Source organism: Pieris napi, chromosome Z, assembly GCF_905475465.1.
Source record: "Pieris napi chromosome Z, ilPieNapi1.2, whole genome shotgun sequence".
Lineage (NCBI taxonomy): Eukaryota > Metazoa > Arthropoda > Insecta > Lepidoptera > Pieridae > Pieris > Pieris napi.
Genome location: NC_062259.1, coordinates 2,375,049 through 2,394,660, shown reverse-complemented (window position 1 = coordinate 2,394,660; position 19,612 = coordinate 2,375,049). Strand labels below are relative to the sequence as shown.

The window sequence follows — 19,612 nt, the reverse complement described above, 5'->3', positions numbered from 1 at the left end:
GGGGTCATCTACCAGGTGCCTACTTAAATCTTTAATTTGCTGTGCACTTGAACCCCACGGCGCAAGTCTCTACTCCAAAGGGAAAATAATTAAAGTTGAAGGAAAGATTTATATTTGACCCGTTTATTATTTTCCACCTGCGCCGCGGGCGCGTGTTTTTTGCTTGTCCAAGGGGGTGAGACAGGGCTAACCTGTCCACACAGGTAGCATCCCATATGATCTCCTTGATGACAACCACCTTCTGAAGAGAGTTTGAAACTCTTGTATGTTAATTTTGATGGCTCTGAGTAACACTGTAATAGATAGTAATATATTTATGCAATGTTTAGAAGCCTTTGTCAACAACGTGTCCCTGCTAATAAATGCATTTTGACGTCAGTTTAAATAAATGCAATCCGTACTTGTTACATAATTGTGTGCATTTTCCATCAGGCGCTATTTTTATAAAGCTTTTAACTGGGTCTGTGGTACCGATTATAAATCTGTAAACAGCTTAGTAAAACTGTCATTACGTGTTGTGAATGATTTTTACAAATTACAGTTCAAATTCAATTAATAGAAAGTCAATCTTGTTGCGAAATACAGTATAAGATCAATATAAAACACCAAAGCGGGGTCAAATAATTCAGGTCTTGAATTATCCTCTTTTTACACAATCGAGGAACAGTGTTGTTGATGTGTTCTGTTTAGTCATGTGGTTAACAGTGTTGCAGATTTAACATGTGTGTGTACTTATGTACACACGTTAGAAGTGATACTTCTGTGGCGTAACAAGATAAAAATCTTTTTGAAAAGTTTATTTTAAAATGTTGACTATGCTTTAGAAAATTATGTATACTAGTTTTTTAGTAGTTACATACCAACATATGGAAATTTTGCTACCTAAGTACTAAATTTTTTTAAATATCCATGAAAGTCTCAGGAATAAATAAAATCAGACTCGAATTGGTCCAGTCGTCTTCTAGATTTTATTGAACTATTATTGAGGGTAATCTGTATTATTATACTTTAAAAATCGTTAAGAGCAAGGTTCTAAATCAATTTCCAAAAGTCCAAAGTTAATAATGTTTATTTTACGTTATTCACGTGACACAAAATGGCCACAGGTTAGTCGATTCGAAGATGACATAACATGTAAATGTCTTCATCTGTCTAATCTTAATATAGGTGTTAAATTCGTCGGAGACAGTTATTATCTAAATTAAACACGTAAAAAAACTTGACGTCATAAAAATCTTGTTTTCAAAATATAGTCAATTGCTTATATTTTATAATTTACATAATGGCTGACTAACAGCGGTCATTACACACAAAGTTGCCGAATAACGATTTTTTATGAATAGATTAAATACATTAAAGTATATTTAAGTTTTTCTCAATATACCTACACCACTTTATATTTAATTATTATGTTTACCTTACGAACAAAGGAATAAGGTAAATGTTTACTAATACTGAAACACTAGACATTTTCTGGTCTAAATTATTAAACGTATTATTATGCCTTTAATTGTCTCTGGTAAAACTCACTGTATCTAACTATAGTTGTAATAAAAAAATGTATTTTGTAATGCTCTAAGAATAATACAATACTATTATACGATATAGAAAGTAATTACATAAATGAGGAAGTGGAATTTATTCCAAACAATTCCTTTTTAAACAGTGTTAGGTTAAACAATGAGTAAACTTGTTTTTAAACACCTCTTACTTTTTTCTGTCTATATGCGATTTGTCTTTGTATTGATTTACAGATTTCGTGCTGTGAATAAAAACATTATGACATATCCGTCTAAGGCCTTGCCAATCAACGAAAAAGAAAAGACAATGTGATAATCTAATAAATCTTTTCATACATTCGTAATATTAACATGTCATTAAAAGTTTTGATTTTGTACTAAAATGATAACTAAAATGAATCTTAATTTATGTTTATTTCGAGAAATTAATGTCTCATATTTATTAGTATAAGTAGTAATAGTATCTAAATAAAAACTTATTACTTATTAGGAATTATAATTTGCCTTGAAGCAGTTCATGCACTGTCTTAAACAATAAAGACAATAGAGGCATGACAACCTTTCACGTTCGCAAGTCGAAACCTGTTTTTATCTGTAGTGACTCATTCTAGTCTGTGGCATTTAGTTCCGCGCGGGGGCCCGGTTAGAACGCACGCAGCATTTATACGTTTTCATTTCTAAACATTTCCATTAAAAACAAAGGCAAAAAGTGTAATTGTGCAATCGTTCCTGACAAGTGTTTTGTTATTTGGTATTATTTAGTGAAAAAACAATACCTGATCAGGTACGTTCACTTTCTCTTGTTTTTAATGCGCTCTGTTGCATCAATAAAAACTTTGTTTAAACAAATAATACAAGATGGACACCTGTATTAAATAACTGTAGGTACGCTTAAGCGTTAGAAATCTATGTAAGTAGGTTTTGCGATGCATCCCATGTTTTAAACTTACTTGGAAACTGCCTGGGCGCTTTGTTAGAACTTTCCAACAATTTTGAATGTAACTGCGCTCCATGGCCTAATTTATAATTTATAACGGAGTATATTAACTCCCAAAAACAATGGATTTATGGTAATAATTTAGGTGCAATACCAAAGAAGTACAAAAAAATTTCTACAAAAATAGTGTATAGCGTTAGTTTGTTTGTATAAGTTTAAATTCTGAAAACACGTAACAGTTTATATAAGTTTTATTAACTATTGCAGTATGTCGTCGTTATTCTAACTATTGGTATTTTATTTTGTCTATACTAATATTTGAGAAAAAAATTGTTAATATTAAACTCAAAATTAAATTTCAAAAATTATTTGACTATTGAGTCATAAAGACAATATTTATTTTTCAAAATAGGTATTGTATTAAAAGTCCAGTCGTGCTTAGTATAGATAAAGCATTGTAAACAACAATTTAACCGTTGGTCCAGTGGTTTAAACATGCGACCATCAAAACTAAGATCGTATGTTCTTGTTACGGTTGTGCTCCCATGGATTTTTCAATGAGCGTGCTCTTGCTCTTAAGAAAGTCAAAAATGATGAAATAATACGCGCACTTTCGTTTTTGAATCTCTCTCTCTTAGAGTTAAATATTTCCTGGCACAGAAGGCTGATGCCTGTTCATTGCCAGAATATGTTTATTTTTTATGTCAGACTAATGTGTCTGACAGCCTTCTTCGATATATAAGGACAAAATCTTGGAAGTGTCATACTGGAGTCATACGTAGCGCTAAGTTGGTTATCCTTACAAAGAAAATTTCAACACTCGGGAAGTAGTGAAGGCGCGACCTCAAAGACGCCCCTTTAACCACAAACCTAAGAGATGTATCGGCCTACACCATCTATCAAAATGAATTTTTAGTATAGAATAAAGTATCTTTTAAGCATCATTCTTCAGTTAAATTGTTATTTAAATACCAATGAGGAAGATGAAATCGTCTACAGAGTTGTTTACTAACTAATCCATTCCAATAATAATAATTAATGCGCTTGCGTGGTGACAAGCCTTGTAATTTAATAAATTCGTGTTTATTTTATAATTAGGAAGTAGTTTGAAAGGTATGGGTACGAGTGAGTCGAGAGTTGGCGCGAGCTTTGACAGCCGTATGTCCAAAATTCAATACTATTTGACATAACCTTAAATCGTATATACAGTCTTAAGGCCGATTTACATTATCTTAGTGTTTAGGAGAGTGCTTTAGGATAGTACTTTAGTTGAAACATGTAAACGCTACTTGCTTTAGTAAACGCTACGCTAAAGAACTTGCCTTTCAAGTTGTACTAAAGCACTCTCCTAAACACTAAGATAATGTAAATCGGCCTTTATACACCCGGGGGTGTATAAAGATTAATACAGTACTAATATCGCTATTAAAATAACATTCCACGTATTAGCGTTTTATGAAGTCGGTTAAAATAAAATGTTAATAGCAAACGAAGTATGCATTAATGAATGCAATCTCAGAAACAAAGGAAGCAGGTGCATTTGTTATGAGATAGAACAAAGAAAATTATTAAAACGTTAACAAAAAAGCCTTGGATTCTAGCGTCCGCCTTTCGGAATGTAATTAAAAAAACCTAATTTTTAACTGAAAAATACGGATGAATTTTTGGACAAGTTTTTTTTTTTTAATTATTTTCGAGTCGGATTTAAAGGAACTTTTGTTATGTGAGGATATCTATTGTTACACACAATATGAACTGTATTTTTATTCGAATCAATCATATGTCAAACTTACGTAACAAATAGTTTAACAGCTCTTGAGACAAGATTTTAGTTTGTGTATTAGTTTTTATTATTTTATCCTCCGATATTAGGTGACGTAATTTGCAAATGCGGAATCGTGCGAATGAGGTCGAAATATGCATCGTATACCTGTGTCTTTCTCACCTATCGATCTATCCCCTTCACACAACCGTTAGGTTAGTTGACATCTAGTTACTTACCGCTTTCGACGCTGAATCTTGGATAAGCTTACGCTGAAATACTATTATTATAACTTTAATTTTAAAGCGCTTTAAGTGAAACCATAAAAAACATGTGGAAATGGCCGAATTTAATGTTTTTTGGATCCCTCAGCGCACTTTTGCAGTTGGGGGTTGATACAAACGCTTTTTAAATGCATATAATCCCACTTACCGATAAACGCATCTTAACATTTTAAACACTATTTAAATAATACCTACCTAGCTATTAAATTTCACGGATACTACGTCATACGGGTTGATGACAACACAACAGACATGAATAATTATTTGTATTAACAGTTTTATAAAATTGGTCACAAACCTAACACAGAACGTGATATACATACATAGAAATAAGAAAGTTGAACTTTCACTTTCGCGTCGTAAAACCAAAAGTTAACTAACGAGACTGGTACGAAATCAATTCTCTTATGGTAGATTAATAAATTTGACGCATTTAACAATAATAATAATAAAAGACTTCATTACTGTAATTACTCAAAAATGTGAAATACTAAAAAAATAACACTAAAAATAAATACTAATAATTAATCGGCAAGCCGGTTGATTACTGTTATACAGCTTGTCCTTGGACGTAGGCCTCCTCTAAGGGCTTCCACTCTTCTCTGTTTCTAGCTGTACGTAGCCACATGCTCCAGCCAGCCAGCTGCTCTTCGCATATCATCTTCCTCGTTTTCTTTTGTCATAGCCAGGAAGCCATTCCGTCACTTTCTTCGTCCATTTATCTTTATCTTCTCTCATAATGTCCATTTCCATTTCAATCTTTTACTATAAGTAACAGAATTTCTAAACCTTGTCATGTCCTTTATTTAATCTAGTTTCACTCTATCTTTCAATTTCAGACCTAGAACACTCCTTTCGATACTATTCTGACATACTCTTAGTTTCTTGTTTACCAGTGAGTGACCAGGTTTGACATGATTGACGTGATCCATAAATATATGACGCATTTATTAAATAATAATAAAAGCCCGTTCAATTAATAGCTTAGATTTCCTATACACATTTTTCTTCTAATCCTAATATCCTAACTTCGTTCAGTACCATTGATCCAAGGCCTCCGCCTACCTTTTCCACCCTATTTTATTTTTTGCCATCGTCACCCCTTTTATCCCACCTTTCAATCTCGTCCATCGCGCTATTGGTCTGTCCTTTCTTTTTCCTTTTGGGCCAGTCCATTTGGTTACCGTTATGACCATCTGTCATCTGTATAACGGACAACGTGGCCTGCTCATCTCCATTTGAGTTGTAGGTCATGTTGCTCAGTATTAATTATTTTTGTTTTCTGCGGTTACATTCACTTTTCTGTTTGTCGCACTTAATAAAACAAAACACAAATGGGTGTCCATAGCTGCTATTTATGGGCGTTTTGTAGGCTCGTTTTCTCTATCCTAATCTAAGCTGTAAGGTAAGGCAAAATATATAAATGAATTTTTAATTAAATGAATGCAATACAAAATTAAGTTTTATATATATATTTTTTAGATTTTACTTGACCATACTTGTATAATTTAAACAAATATATGTATTACCACAAATGGGTGTGCATAGGGTGCGGTGACTGCTGTCTATGGGGATCCCATTTGTCCCCCTATCCTATTAAAAAAAACAAATAAACAAGAAAAAGAAAAACAAACAGGAATTATCAGTTTCAAGCTATCATAGCTGCCAAGGTTAGTAAAGAAAGTAAACATTAATTTTATTATACACATACACATATTTTTGTGTTTCTATACAATAAATTTAATGAAAAACCAAATATGAAAAGTCCAAATCAGCTTATGGGCTGCCGTCTCCAGCAACACTGATTTTCAGTGGAACCATACTATCTTGGATTGACAGCGATATACTGAACCAAACAAACATATTAACAATTAAAATAAAATGCTTCATTAAAAATTTATAAACACAAATAAACATATATCATAAAGTATGAGACAATGCAACTAAATTCCCAACCAAGCCGACTGACATTCAAAAGATAACTTTTACATCTTATTTAGAAAGAAATAAAGCCTTGGATGTTGCGGATTGGAGGTGGCAGGTTGTTCCAGCGCTCAGTTGAATTGTACTTGCATTTATTTATTTGCTTTGCATTTACATAGGCATTGTTTCATGTATAACACCAAAAAGCAGTCAAGTGAAAATATGTAAAGTAATTTTTGATTAAAATTATGACCGACAAAATGCAATGAAAAGTTTTAAATACATTTTTTTTGTTGTAACTTGGCCTTGTATTACTTAGACAATTGTATGTGAATGCTAAGGCAATCCAACTTCATAAACAGGAGCAAACACCTAAAGAGTAACCTATTGAGTAACTAAAACTAAAGGAAATAAATATAAGTGCAAGTGTGGTATCTCGGATACAAACATAGTGCCCAACATTATAGAACACTAAGACTGTTAAAGAACATAATATTACTTATTAGACATTATTACCTAAATAGGAATCAATTGTAATGTTTTGAACTTTACACATCTTTACTTTTAAGTTAGTACGTTTATTTACATATAGCAGGTATGATCATATATATAAATTCCTGTTTAACAAAAATAATAACCAACTCCAAGATGCTATACTATTCAATAATATGTTTCTTGATCTTGTATAAGACAATTGAATTTATAAAGTGTTGATATATAATAAAAATTATCACATGATCATTTTTATTATCCTATATACTCTTAGGCGGAATCTAAAAAGAAATAGATGTGCAGTTCAATGCAATATGAAGGTAGGACTACATCTATAATAAATAAAATAGGCTGCGTAATACCTACTCGCTCACTGTCCACAATATAAAAAAGTTGGTTAAAGGACTGGCTTATGAACACACCTTACGCAGAGTTGGAGTCTCTGATTAGACCTAACATGTAGTTACACATTACACTCAGTCACATGCACCCACACACTCTTGACTCAAATGTGTTTAAAAAAATGGTTTTAGAATTTACTATTAAATTTATTATGGAAGAACTAGGAACCCTGACACTGATATTGTTTACCTGAAAGGGTTCCCAAATCTTGCACATTTGCATAATGTATAAACACATTATTTTTTTTTATATTAATAAATCTTGACCTACATAGTAATAATAATTAAAGTTTAATAAATAGATAAATTTAAATGTCACTGTGACTGTACCTACCTATAATGATGGCATATAAGGAACTCAACAACAATTGCTTGATCCTAGTAGGGATTTTGAAAGTTTGTGCCAAAGTATAATAGCTAATCCATGCTGATGTCATCAAGACAAGTTTTATTATGATAGCTTGATGACTATCTGTGCAACACCTCTTGTGGAACCAGCTGACTGTAGTGGTATTTCCAATACGGCTTAGGCCTTCAAAGAGTATACCATTCAGGTGTCCATTGATGGTGGTTATCATGTTATTCAGAGCTCGTTGCTGATCTGCCTCCTGATACATAAACCAATACAATCTAGTATTTGGAGGACTTTAAGAAATCCACTGGTCCTCTGTGGCAAAGACTTGCCAGGGATAGTAAGCACTGGAAACAGCTGGAGGAACCTTTGTGCCACAAAACCTCATCATGAACTTTTTATATAATATATTTTTGTAAACTTTTCTCTTGTATTAGTTGAAATAAAGGATTTGAAATTGATTTGCTGGTGACCGTTGCCCTAAAGCAGGGGTCTTCAAAGTTTCCAGCCTTAGGGCCATACTGATTACTCCAGTAAGTTCCGAGGGCCAAAACCATATTATCATTGTTGCCGGTGGTAAAAAGTGAAATAGTCCACTGATAAAAAAAAGTCCGAAAAATAAAAAAAAACTCAATTACATAAATCTTATTAGTGTTTCATATGTCCTTATGCTTGTTATTATGTTATGTTTTTATCACAAAAACAATAACAATAAGCCTACAACAATGTTATGAGTAGTTAGCCCATGATCATATCAATGTAGATGTCATATTAATAATTATTCAACATAATATTAGAATACTTCAGTAAACTAAATTTAATTTGCTATAAAAAATATGGTCCCTAAAAGGTGTTTACAAGTATTCTAGCTCTCCGCGGGCCGAACAAAATCTGTCCGTGGGCCAAATGTGGAGTTGGGGGGGTAGTTTGGAGACCCCTGCCCTAAACTATTTGATAAGCTGTATTATTAAAAAAAAATCAAAAGCTCTACAATTTATGCAGGTCTGGGTCTCAGATTTCTGTATGTTTCATGATCAATTTTCTATCAGTCTCCTGTGCCTGACACACGCCGTCGACTTTTTTGGTCTGAGGCAAGCCGGTTTCCTCGCGATGTTTTCCTTCACCGTTCGAGCGAATGTTAAATGCGCACATAGAATGTTCATTGGTGTGCACCGGGGATCAAATCTACGACCTCAAGGATGAGTCGCTCGCTGAAGCCACTAGGCCAACACTGCTAGTTAATAAGCTATATTATTTATTTTTGTCTAACATGTTAACTATATGTAATGTGCATCATCAAGAAATCTAACTGCGTATTTCCCAGCTGGTTTATGTGGATGGTGTTATGCAGAGAACTTAAATTGGACTTCTGGTATTTAAAGTGTCCATGGGCGGTAGGTGTTTCCGAACCAATACGACTTAGGGTCTTAGAGCGTAACAATTCTTAAAAGGCCGGCAACGCACTAGCCGACCCTCTGGCATTTAGAGTGTCCATGGGTGGTAGGTTTTAATACGAGATAGGGTCCTTCAAAGCATCCTTTAGCAGTCCTTTAAGAATTATTACGCATAATTCTTAAAAGGCATCACTTAACATTAGATGAGCCTCCTGCCCGTTTGCCCCCTGTTCTAAAAAAAAAATCACCGTAGTTTTCTGTATAAACTCGCTGACCAGTGTTGGTTTAAAAACTTGATCGCGCATAATCGAAATCAGCTCAGCCGTTCAAGAGTTTGATTACACGTACAGAAGATATAAAGTTATAATTTGCGTGTGGAATTACGTAAATGAATACGGGAAAGCGTTGTACGGATGTAATAATGTTATACGATTACTATGTAATAGCTTGTGGTAACGAAATTGTTTGCGAGTCAGCGGACGGGTTAGGATTTTAAATTAAGCGCGTGCTGTATGTCAAAATTGATTTGACAGACCGCACTGTCTGATATAGAACAGGATACAAACGGGCAGAATACTCCGCTGATGACGGGCAAGTGCCTTTTAAGAATTGGTACGCTCTGTGAAGGACCCTAAGTAGAATTGGTTCGGAAATACCTACCGCCCTTGGACACTTTAAACGCCAGAGGGATTGCGAGTGCGTTGCCAGGACGCACAATGGACTAAATGTGTGTCTAAGTGCGGAAATTGCTTCCACACTACATACATATAACAATTGATAGTGCCAAAAGACTCAAGTGCCGGTCTGGTAAGAATTGGTACGGTCTTTGAAGGACCGTAAGTCGTATTGTTTCGGTAATACTTCAATGGGCCGCTGGTTCCACATAGTGAAGCAAAAACTGCCTTTAATTGCTCAGATATTGACGGATGTCAAGGGGATTCGACTATGATGAAACTCGGCTACTACCCGAGAGATCACACATCTCTACGCAACGCCACCCTTGAGGTTGATCGCTATCAAGCATTTCCTATTGTGAACTAGCGAGCTGTCGGCTGCAAGAGGTCTTCTCTGGATGATAATAAATAAAATTAGCTCTAAATTTCCTCTTTATATGTGCCAAATATCTCTTCCTATTACTTTATTGTGAATATTGTACCATAATTGTTATATTTCAATCAATCCTAAATCAGTCAATTTTTAGGTACCACTATGTGGACCCAGCTGCCCACTGAAGTATTTCCAAACCAATTCGACTTCCTTCAAAGAGCGTACCAATTCGTGAATTACACCTGCGCCTTCTGGCATTGTCCGTGGTTATCACTTAACATCGCGTGAGCCTGCCTTCTGCCCGTTTTCCCCCTGTTCAGTAGTTGGTATGAGCCATTTCATATGGTTTTTTTTTCAATCTAATATATAGTATTACCTAGTGTATAACCTACATAATAATAATTGAAAATTAAAACAAATTTAAAAGGTTTAATGCTGTAATTTCCTCGATGTATTGCGATACTTATTTGCTGAGGAAAGCACCAGTTCTGTGCTCACCTACCAGGCGCCTACTTTAATCTTTAATTAGCGCCCACTTGAACAAAATCAAAATTTTAGGAAAGACGTTTATTTTTTTTTCTCCTACTATAAGCAGATATGTTAAACTTTAAAATAATATATTTCTATTGTTGAACAGCCGGAGCTAGAACGCACGACCTTGGAGAGAAACAGAATAAGACTTGTTGCATACAGCGGTCCAATATCAATAACATATGTTATCTGTGGTCAGATTCATTTGCATCAGAGAATCGCTCAGTCGGACCTCGCATTCGTGGCGTGCGGACGTCTTGTGAATATTTAAAGTGAAGTGAAGTGCTGGGTAAAATGGACGGGCCTTTAGTGACGAGCTATAGCGAGGATTTTAGTGGTAAAGGGAAGAATTCAAGGTAAATAGGTTTATGAGAAATAAATTTACTTAATAAACAAACAAATAAGTGTATATACATCAAGCAAACGTTTCTGAGGTCGTAAGTTCGAACCCTGTAACGTTCATAAGGTGAAGGATAACATCGTAATATACCCAATCAAGCAAAGGCTGATCACCTACTTGAATTTTGTGATACAAAAAGACACCGAGACCTAAAAGATTATTAAATAATCTTCGAATTCCTAAGTAGGTTAATTAAATCTCGAATTACGATATTTAAACATCGCTAATTAATTGAAAGGTTATATAGAAACGAGGCCAGTGTGTTAACTGTATTTAACTTATGATTAAAATTAATGTGATAAATATCGCGTGCATCTCAGGAATGCTATTTAGGCAACAACAATATTTTTGACAAGTGACAACGATATTTATTTACGGGGTAAGAAGGTAAAAATTTAGAAATACGTCGCCATCACAGAGGGGAGGGTTATCAAGCCTCCGCAGCTCCGGCTTTTTGGTCCTCGTCTACGGGTTTAAAATAACACTAGGCGTAGAACAGACTAGAAACACATCAGTTGAGGTTGACTGAATCGATATTATCATAAATGCGGACCTGACTTAACCAAGATCTAGTTTACATGTAGATAAATATTAATTAATAGAGCTTTAAAACAATAACTCGATTGTATTTTCGTTACCCAAATTTTGATTCATCAATCTTAACTATCTTCCCTGTGCCACCAATGATTTTTATCCATTTACTAAATAACTTTAACTTCTCTACCTCCTTAATTACTTACTAAATAGTTTCCCTACATTAATTATACCAATAATTTATGGTGGCTCGGCTTATGCGTTGTTGTCTATTTTCTTTAATGAAGATCCATCGTCTTCATTAATGGCTGTGTTGTAGCTCTAACTTTGCGAATATGCATATTACAAATAGAACACATGTACTAATTCTCTTTTAATATTTTCGAAAAATGTTCCTGTATTTCTAGGAACTTTCGATTTTGCTTTGCAATTTCCTTTCGTACAACACCATGAACCAAATGATTTATTTGCCGATTTAGCTATTTTCATGGGAACACGATGTGTTCTACATTGCTTTTGCGAATGCACTAATCCATTTTCTTCAGCGAATGCCACACACTGCTCATTAGAACTAAAATTTTTGAGAATTTTTGCCAAATTCCACATCATGACTTCTTCAGTACAGTACGTCCAGGTGACGATCGACAACGGGCCCGTCGTCCTCAAAATCATAGACGACTCAGGATCCACTATTTCCAGACGCCATCACAAGCTGTGATCGCGAGAAATCACTGTCCAGTATGTATGCCAAGGTCGTACAGAAAAGTAATTTAATCAAAGTCCAAAAATAGAGCCAAGATTCCAAAAAATCCAAATAAAACGCAGAAGCACATTCACGTAAACTTAAAAGTAAGGGAATGAAGCTGTCAGTATAATTTCTGTCAAAATCTACAGTCAAAATGGCGCTTTGTGTTTCGTTTCACATGTTCTGAAATACACGCTTCTTGAAATATTATAATAATTAATAGAAAAGTATAAAATGAACGTTTTGTTTAACGAATTTCAATACAATATACAATAATATATTTAAAAAAAAATTTATACTTAGACGCCGCAACTCCGGCAGTCACAATTACTTGGAGTGGTTCCTCGAGACACCTACATAATCAGTATCATGAAATTCAGGCGATAGTCGCCTTCTAAATCCAACCCAGTTTGAAGGTCTATTTAAGAAGTCCGTAGTCCATTATAGTAAATGTTTTTATGTGGAGGTTGAGGAGGTTATAACACGACATCTGAAGTTGCGCAGTAGAGGCTCCAGTCCATAGCGACTAGATGGGGCTGGGTTTTCAGGGGATAGGGTCCATTGCACCTCATGACCCGACCACTTTAATAAGGAGCTCCGGCGCGGGAGTCTGTAAAATTGATAAAATAGACGGCATCCAAAACGCTGTATACCACATATGTACATATAGATAAAATATCGTGTTAATTTTCTTGGTAAAATTGTATACATATTGAAGTTGGTTTAAAATTCCAACCTTGACACAGATTACATATTTCCAAATATAATAAAACAAAGAGAGGCTTCAAATTTCAATGCAATCATTTCGTATGTAAAATTTAAAAGTGTTGTATTTACATTTATTTTATTTATTATATGTATAACATAGATATAATTTTAATGTCTGGGCCTGTTTATGATTGGGTCTCGGCATGCAGCATGCAGGTGTTCTCGCTACAACTCTTTAGGTCTGGGGCCTATGAATCTGTTTCGTGAGGCAGGTAGGTAATTATCCTTTGCCTGATTGGGTCTAATCCTTATGCCGATGTTGAGTGTATAATAGCAAAAGGTTATGGTGCAGAGCCGCGATTCGAACCCACGAGCTCATCTCTGAGTGGCTCTATGCTGAAGTCATAGTGTTTCCCAACCTCTAGTGTCATGCCCCAAATTAGACTTCCTTAAATTCTTATGCCCCTACATAATTGTTAATATTAAAAAAAATGTTCTCTTAAGAAATGATAGGATTTAGGAAGAAATCACTAGGAACTAAATATATAAATACTTTTAATAAAGATTTTTCTATATTATTTTAATTTAGGATCTCATCCTTGGTGCACAGAGATTTTATATTAGGTTTCAATTTGGTTAGCTTCATTCTTAAGTCTTCACACGTGTTGTATTCAGCCCTTAACCATCAAATTGGCCTTTGGGGCGTGGGCCACGCGTGGGGCACAGCTGGTTAACACTTGTTTTAATTAAAGACGGTTATCCAAAACGCCTTATCGTACGTCATTATTATATAATTGTTATTTTTACGCAATACACGCGAACACTTTCTATATTGGAATTACTGTTTAAATAAATTTAAACAATTTCTATCCTTCCGTTAAGTGTACAAGATTTTTTTATGAAATAGGAGGCAAACGGGCAGGAGTCTCAGCTGATGTTAAGTGTTACACCATGAACACTCACATTACAAGAGGGCTCGCGAGTACGTTGCTGGATTTTTAAGAATTGGTACGCTCATTTCTTGAAGGTCTCCCTAAGTCGAATTGGTTCGGAAATACTTACCGTACGTGCATAGACACGCACATAGCCAGAAGTAAATGCTCGCAAATGCGTCGCTGGCCTTTTAAGAAGTGGCATTTGTGAATTGGTTGGAAATACTTCGGTGGGCAGCTGGTTCCACATAGAGGTGGAGCGGGGCAAAATCTGCCTTAAGAAACGCTCAGTTGTGGAACGACCGTCTGATGATGGAAATCAGCTGCTGGTTTTAGAACAACTCAACACTCTCCGTGGTAAATGCGGTAGAAGATGCAGAGAGACCCCACATCAAAACCCGTCCACCTACTTGCCTCAACATCACGAAACAAATATAGAAGTGAGCCTTTAAATAGAAGAAAGTTTATTAACCAGTTTAGCTAACCTGTCCTGACTTTGCACGTTTTCTATATAATAGCTATATATTATTCCAAAAATACATACACTATCCTTACAGTACTAAGCCAATACGATAATGTCAAAAATATATAATGTTAAATACATAAGATACACAATATCGCTACTATGAACGAACTTTTTTGGTAACGGGGAGTCTTTGCAATAGACTGGTTTACCTTAGTATCGCAGACAACATTGGCCTTTGCCGTGCTTGGTACCTTGGCTTGCTCATCACATCCGCAAGACTTTAGACAAGTATATGGTAAATTCTGGCCTCGAATAACAATCCCTTGGTTACTCTAGTAACGGGTCACTACGCATAGATTTAAATTCCTGCTTCAACGTTATTCACGTTGTCGAATGATTTAGTCCAGACCTCGCCGATTATACATTTAAAGCCTATTGTTATTTTTATCGTTGTCATGTATTTTTATTAAAATTTGTGTCTCCAAAACGGTTTATTTGGTATATTGTCTGGAAGGAATTGCTTTTAGCAGCAGGTTTGTGGTGTTTTTTACTGTTTGGGGCCGTTCAAGTATTACGTAAACACTATAGGTGGGGGGGGGGACTATGATTTTCTTATGTGGTGATTACGTCAAAAAGTAAATAATAAATCAGTGGCGCTACAACCTCTTTAGGTCTTGGCCTCAGATTTCTGAATCTGTTTCATATTAATAGGCAAGTAGGTGATCAGCCTCCAGTGCTTGACAGACGCCGTCGACTTTTTGGGTCTAAGACATGTCGGTTTCCTCACGATGTTTTCCTTCACCGTTCAAGCGAATTTTCAATGCGCATATAGAAAGAAAGTCCATTGGTGCACAGCCGGGGATCGAACCTACGACCTCAGTTATGAGAGTCGCACGCTGAAGCCACAAGGCCAACACTGCTCTACAGGTGATTACGTCAACAGTAATTATTTACTTTTTTACACTTATTACCCACACATTGTCTATGCTTGAAAACCAAATGCATTTTCGACGATTCCTACAAAAAATTAATACGTTTATGTACTATTATTTTTGAGAGCTTTGCTTACTTTTTATGACAAGAGGAAGGGGGCGTAATAAATTGCAGTAAATCTGCTTACGTAATATTTGAACGGCCCCTTTACTTCCAAGCACCAAGAGGCTACTTTAGGTTTCTTGGGGCAGATATTCTGTCCTATCTACGGGTTGAATCAAAGGTTCAAGACAGCCATTCTCACCACGATTTATAGCTTAAAAAGTGCCTTAAGTAGCATAGAGTAATAAAAAAACTGCTATGTTTTTATTTGTTAACTAGCTGTGTTCTGCGGTTCCACCCGCACTTCGGTAGCACGATGTTCTATAGCCTAAAGCTTTCGTTAACTAGACTTTTTAATGCAAGATTTTTGTTGGACATATGTAGACATTGATGTCTTCTATACAACTGTAGTACATTGCTCTATGTCTATTGTCACTAGTTTCCGCAACATATAGGAATCTTTATTGGTCTTCACAACTCGGGTTACATAGCTTTCCTACTCATAGGTCCTGGTCTTTGTAGATATTGATGTCTTCCATAAAACGGTAGAACATTGCCAATAGATTCAGCATATAGGAATCTTTATTGGCCTTTAAAGCCTTGGGTTACGTCGTAATTTCATACAGACTATTTTTTTATTTTATTTATTTTTTTCTATAAACTATCGGGGATAATGGTGAAGAATTTTTAGAAATCCTGCCAGTTTTAGTTCCTATTTAAATCAAATCTTTCCTCGTTAGTATATAAGATAATTAAGTAGTTGATGAGAGGAATTTTTTGAAACTTTGCAGAATAAAAAACGTAGGTTAACGTAATCAGTCACGTATTTTACTTAGTATTTTTCCAACTCAAAATTTTCCGTGCAGGAAAACATGTTCTTGTTTATTGTACTATTTGGTCTATAAAATATGAAACTTGGTTGATATGACAAAAATACATATTAGGTTTCATATTTCGGCGTTCTTAGGCAAAAACATGAGTGAATTGAATATTTAATAAATAATAATGCTATTTCAATTAAAATCCTTTTAGAAGTTGTTATAAAATATTAGTTCCACAAAGGTGGTTTTTGGGCTCCACCACTATGTGGAAGCTGGCCAATGAAGTATTTCCGAACCAATAAGGTTCCTTGAAAGAGCGTACCAGTTATTAAAAGTCCAGCAACTCACTTGCGAACCCTCTGGCATTTAGAGTGTCCATGGGCGGTAGATATTTCCGAACCAATACGACTAAGTTCCTTCTGGCATTGACCCTGTGATATCACTTAACATCAGTTGTGCCTCCTGTTATATAAAAATTCAGTGAACTAGATACTAGAAGATTGATTGATCGTACTCAATTTCAGTTTTTAGGGTCTCGACGGCGTGTCAGGCACAGAAGGCTGATCACCTACTTGCCTATTAAGAGATCACGAAACAGATATCTGAGGCCCAGACGTAAATAGTTCTAGCGAAAACATTGTACACCTGCATTAGACCCAATCGTGCAAAGGATGATCACCTACTTGTCTCAAAAACAGATACATAGGACCCAGATCTAAAAGGTTGTAGCGAAAACATAACACCTGCATTAGACCCAATCCTGCAAAGGCTGATCACCTACTTGCCTCATGAAACAGATAAGAGACCCAGGCCTAAAAGGTTGTAGCGCCACTGGCTTTTAAGGTAGCTTAACAAAATATCAATAAAATGAGTTCGTGGTTGTATTAACGTCCCCCAGTGCTGCTCTGATATAGAAACGTTGAGAAAGTTTTTTAATCGTAAAATTACTGTAATATTATACCGCTTTCTTTGAATCATTGATCCGTGATAGAAAGTTGGTTTAAGGCTTTAGGAAAAGATTATGTTTTATGCAATAATAATAAAAAAATGATAAACAGTAACACACAAACAGTACATAGTAACAGATCAAGGTATATTTAAAAAAGTTTGTTCCCTATGCTATACCATTAATGCTAGCATTTCCTTGCTGTATTGCGATACTTATTTCTTGAACGAAAGCACCAGCTCTGGGGTCACCTACGAGGCGCCAACTTAAACCTTTAAATAGCTCGTTACGTAATACTTGAACGCTCCCTAACTTGTGGTCCCAATACACATACCCTATAAACACACGTTGCATTTAAAAATTTAATCAGCTTCCCCTTGAAAGCATTACACGGCAGTGATTCTTCTGGGAAGGTGATTAAATAGTATAATATGGCGTAATTTTTTTAAATTGTTGGTGCAACATGCATTCACCCACAGCAGATACAGGCAAGTTTCTAAAACCTTAATTTTTGACTCTCAAATGACCTACTGTATAGAAGGTTTCAAGTAAGATTAAATACTGACGAAAATAGTACTTCAATGTATAATTAAAAAAATAATTATGAACAATTGAGATTAATATCATAATGCACAGTTAAAAACGCATGTGAATTCTATTGTTTATGTGGGAGTTTGACTCAAGGCGACAAAACAATTCCTCTGTACATAACTTGGTATATTATCTAAGGTTCTATTAAGAGCAGTATATAAAATCAAGAAATAAAATGGAACTTGATGATAGGACCTTAAACGAAAGAGAAGATGAATTAGAAATGTATCTAGAGAGGTAAAAGAAGTGTCGGACAGACGTCGGGGTTTCAAGGAATGGTTTTGGACCTTAAAGAAAAGAAAAGATCTTCCAGTTTTGGAGTTTCGACTGATAGAGATTCTACGGTATTTGTGATTTGTTTCCTTCTTGAAGCCTAGTAGCCAAAGTGGCTTCGGGGTGCGACTCTCATCCCAGAGTTCGTAGGTTAGATCCCCGGCTGTGCACCAAAAGGCTTTCTATGTGCGCATTTAACACTCGCTCTAAGAAAAACATCGTGAGGAAACCGGCTGGTCTTTGTCGACGGCGTATTTCAGGCACAGGAGGCTGATCACCTAGTTGCCTATTAGATCATGAAAAAGATACAGAAATTTCAGGCCCAGACCTAACAAGGTTGTAGCAACACTACAACTTGTCCTTCCGTATATTCAAGTCATATTGAATTAATATAAATAATTACATGTTAAAACCATGATGGTTAAAAATAAATGTTTGTCCCCTGTCCCAAGGGTCACCGTTTTGTAATCGGCCCTTGAATCAGACAAATTTGAGCCAATTTGGGCCAATAGATGGTCAAAGTTCACGTCTGATATTATCCACTTAGATTAATAGATTTCCGGTTTTAAAATATGGGGCATGGGGGCTACATAAATCTGTTCTTTATTAAAGACATATATGAGATGAGAATTAATTGTTACTGAGAGTAATATTATATGCTTTAAAAAACGTTATCAAATTTAAAAATATCGATTTTAATACATCGTGAACGTGATAGAACCGTGTCATTCTATGAACGCTTTTCCTTCGCGAACTTCGTTTCGCCTTAATATGATTTGGTTACTTAGCCTAACTTTTTTAGTACATACCAACATATGGAACACTTTACTAAACTACCCTATACACGCTTTACCCGAATAAAAAAGGACTTTTTAGGATTTTCCGTGTGGTTTTTCCAAATTTTCTCTCCATATAAACCTTCAGAATATCTATATATATAAAAGAAAGTCGTGTTTGTTACAACACTTATAACTCGAGAACGGCTGGACCGATTGCCATGGTTTTTGATTTGTTGGATTTGTTTCCGTCCCGAATAGCAGAATAAGCAATAAAATATCGGATAAGTTATAGAATAACAATAAATTAATTAATTAATTTTACGAATGCAAAAACCATATGGTGCCATCTGTTGACAAAACTACGCATCATTTTACGTCGAATTCGTGTCAGTTCAAGAAATTCCGATCTTGAGGTGAATGAGGAGATGCATAACCATGCTTTGATCCTGATCAAAAGATGTTGGATATCAGAAAGTGCTTAACATGCAGTATCGCCATATTGACGCTAGAGAGAAGATGCCTAATGTGTAAAACTGCCATTCTTCTTTCGCAATGGCAAGCAATAAAACATTTCTGTATTTGCAAAAAAGTTGTATTAACGTAATACTTAACATTAATGAAATCCTAAAATAAGTTAAATTAAAGTAACAACGATATTATAAGGTTGTAGGGCGGAACGAAGTTAGCCAGGTCAGCTAGTAAGGAATAAATAAGTACTAGATTTGGTTCAATTTTCGAG

General features: G+C 35.2%; 1 protein-coding gene across 3 annotated transcripts in view; it reads left to right on the top strand.

Moving 5' to 3' along the window:
* Positions 1-2,155: 2,155 nt before the first annotated feature.
* The window catches only part of LOC125062310 (PTB domain-containing adapter protein ced-6), a 42,114-nt gene continuing 24,657 nt past the window's right edge, over positions 2,156-19,612 (top strand). The window contains exons 1-2 of one of the 3 annotated variants that reach the window (XM_047668136.1): positions 2,156-2,304; positions 10,843-10,999. In XM_047668136.1, coding sequence (XP_047524092.1) covers positions 10,938-10,999 — 62 coding nt within the window. In that variant the 5' untranslated portion in view covers positions 2,156-2,304; positions 10,843-10,937. Of the gene's footprint in view, positions 2,305-10,749; positions 11,000-19,612 lie in introns of all 3 variants that reach the window. The other 2 variants (XM_047668135.1, XM_047668137.1) reach the window with 2 other exon arrangements.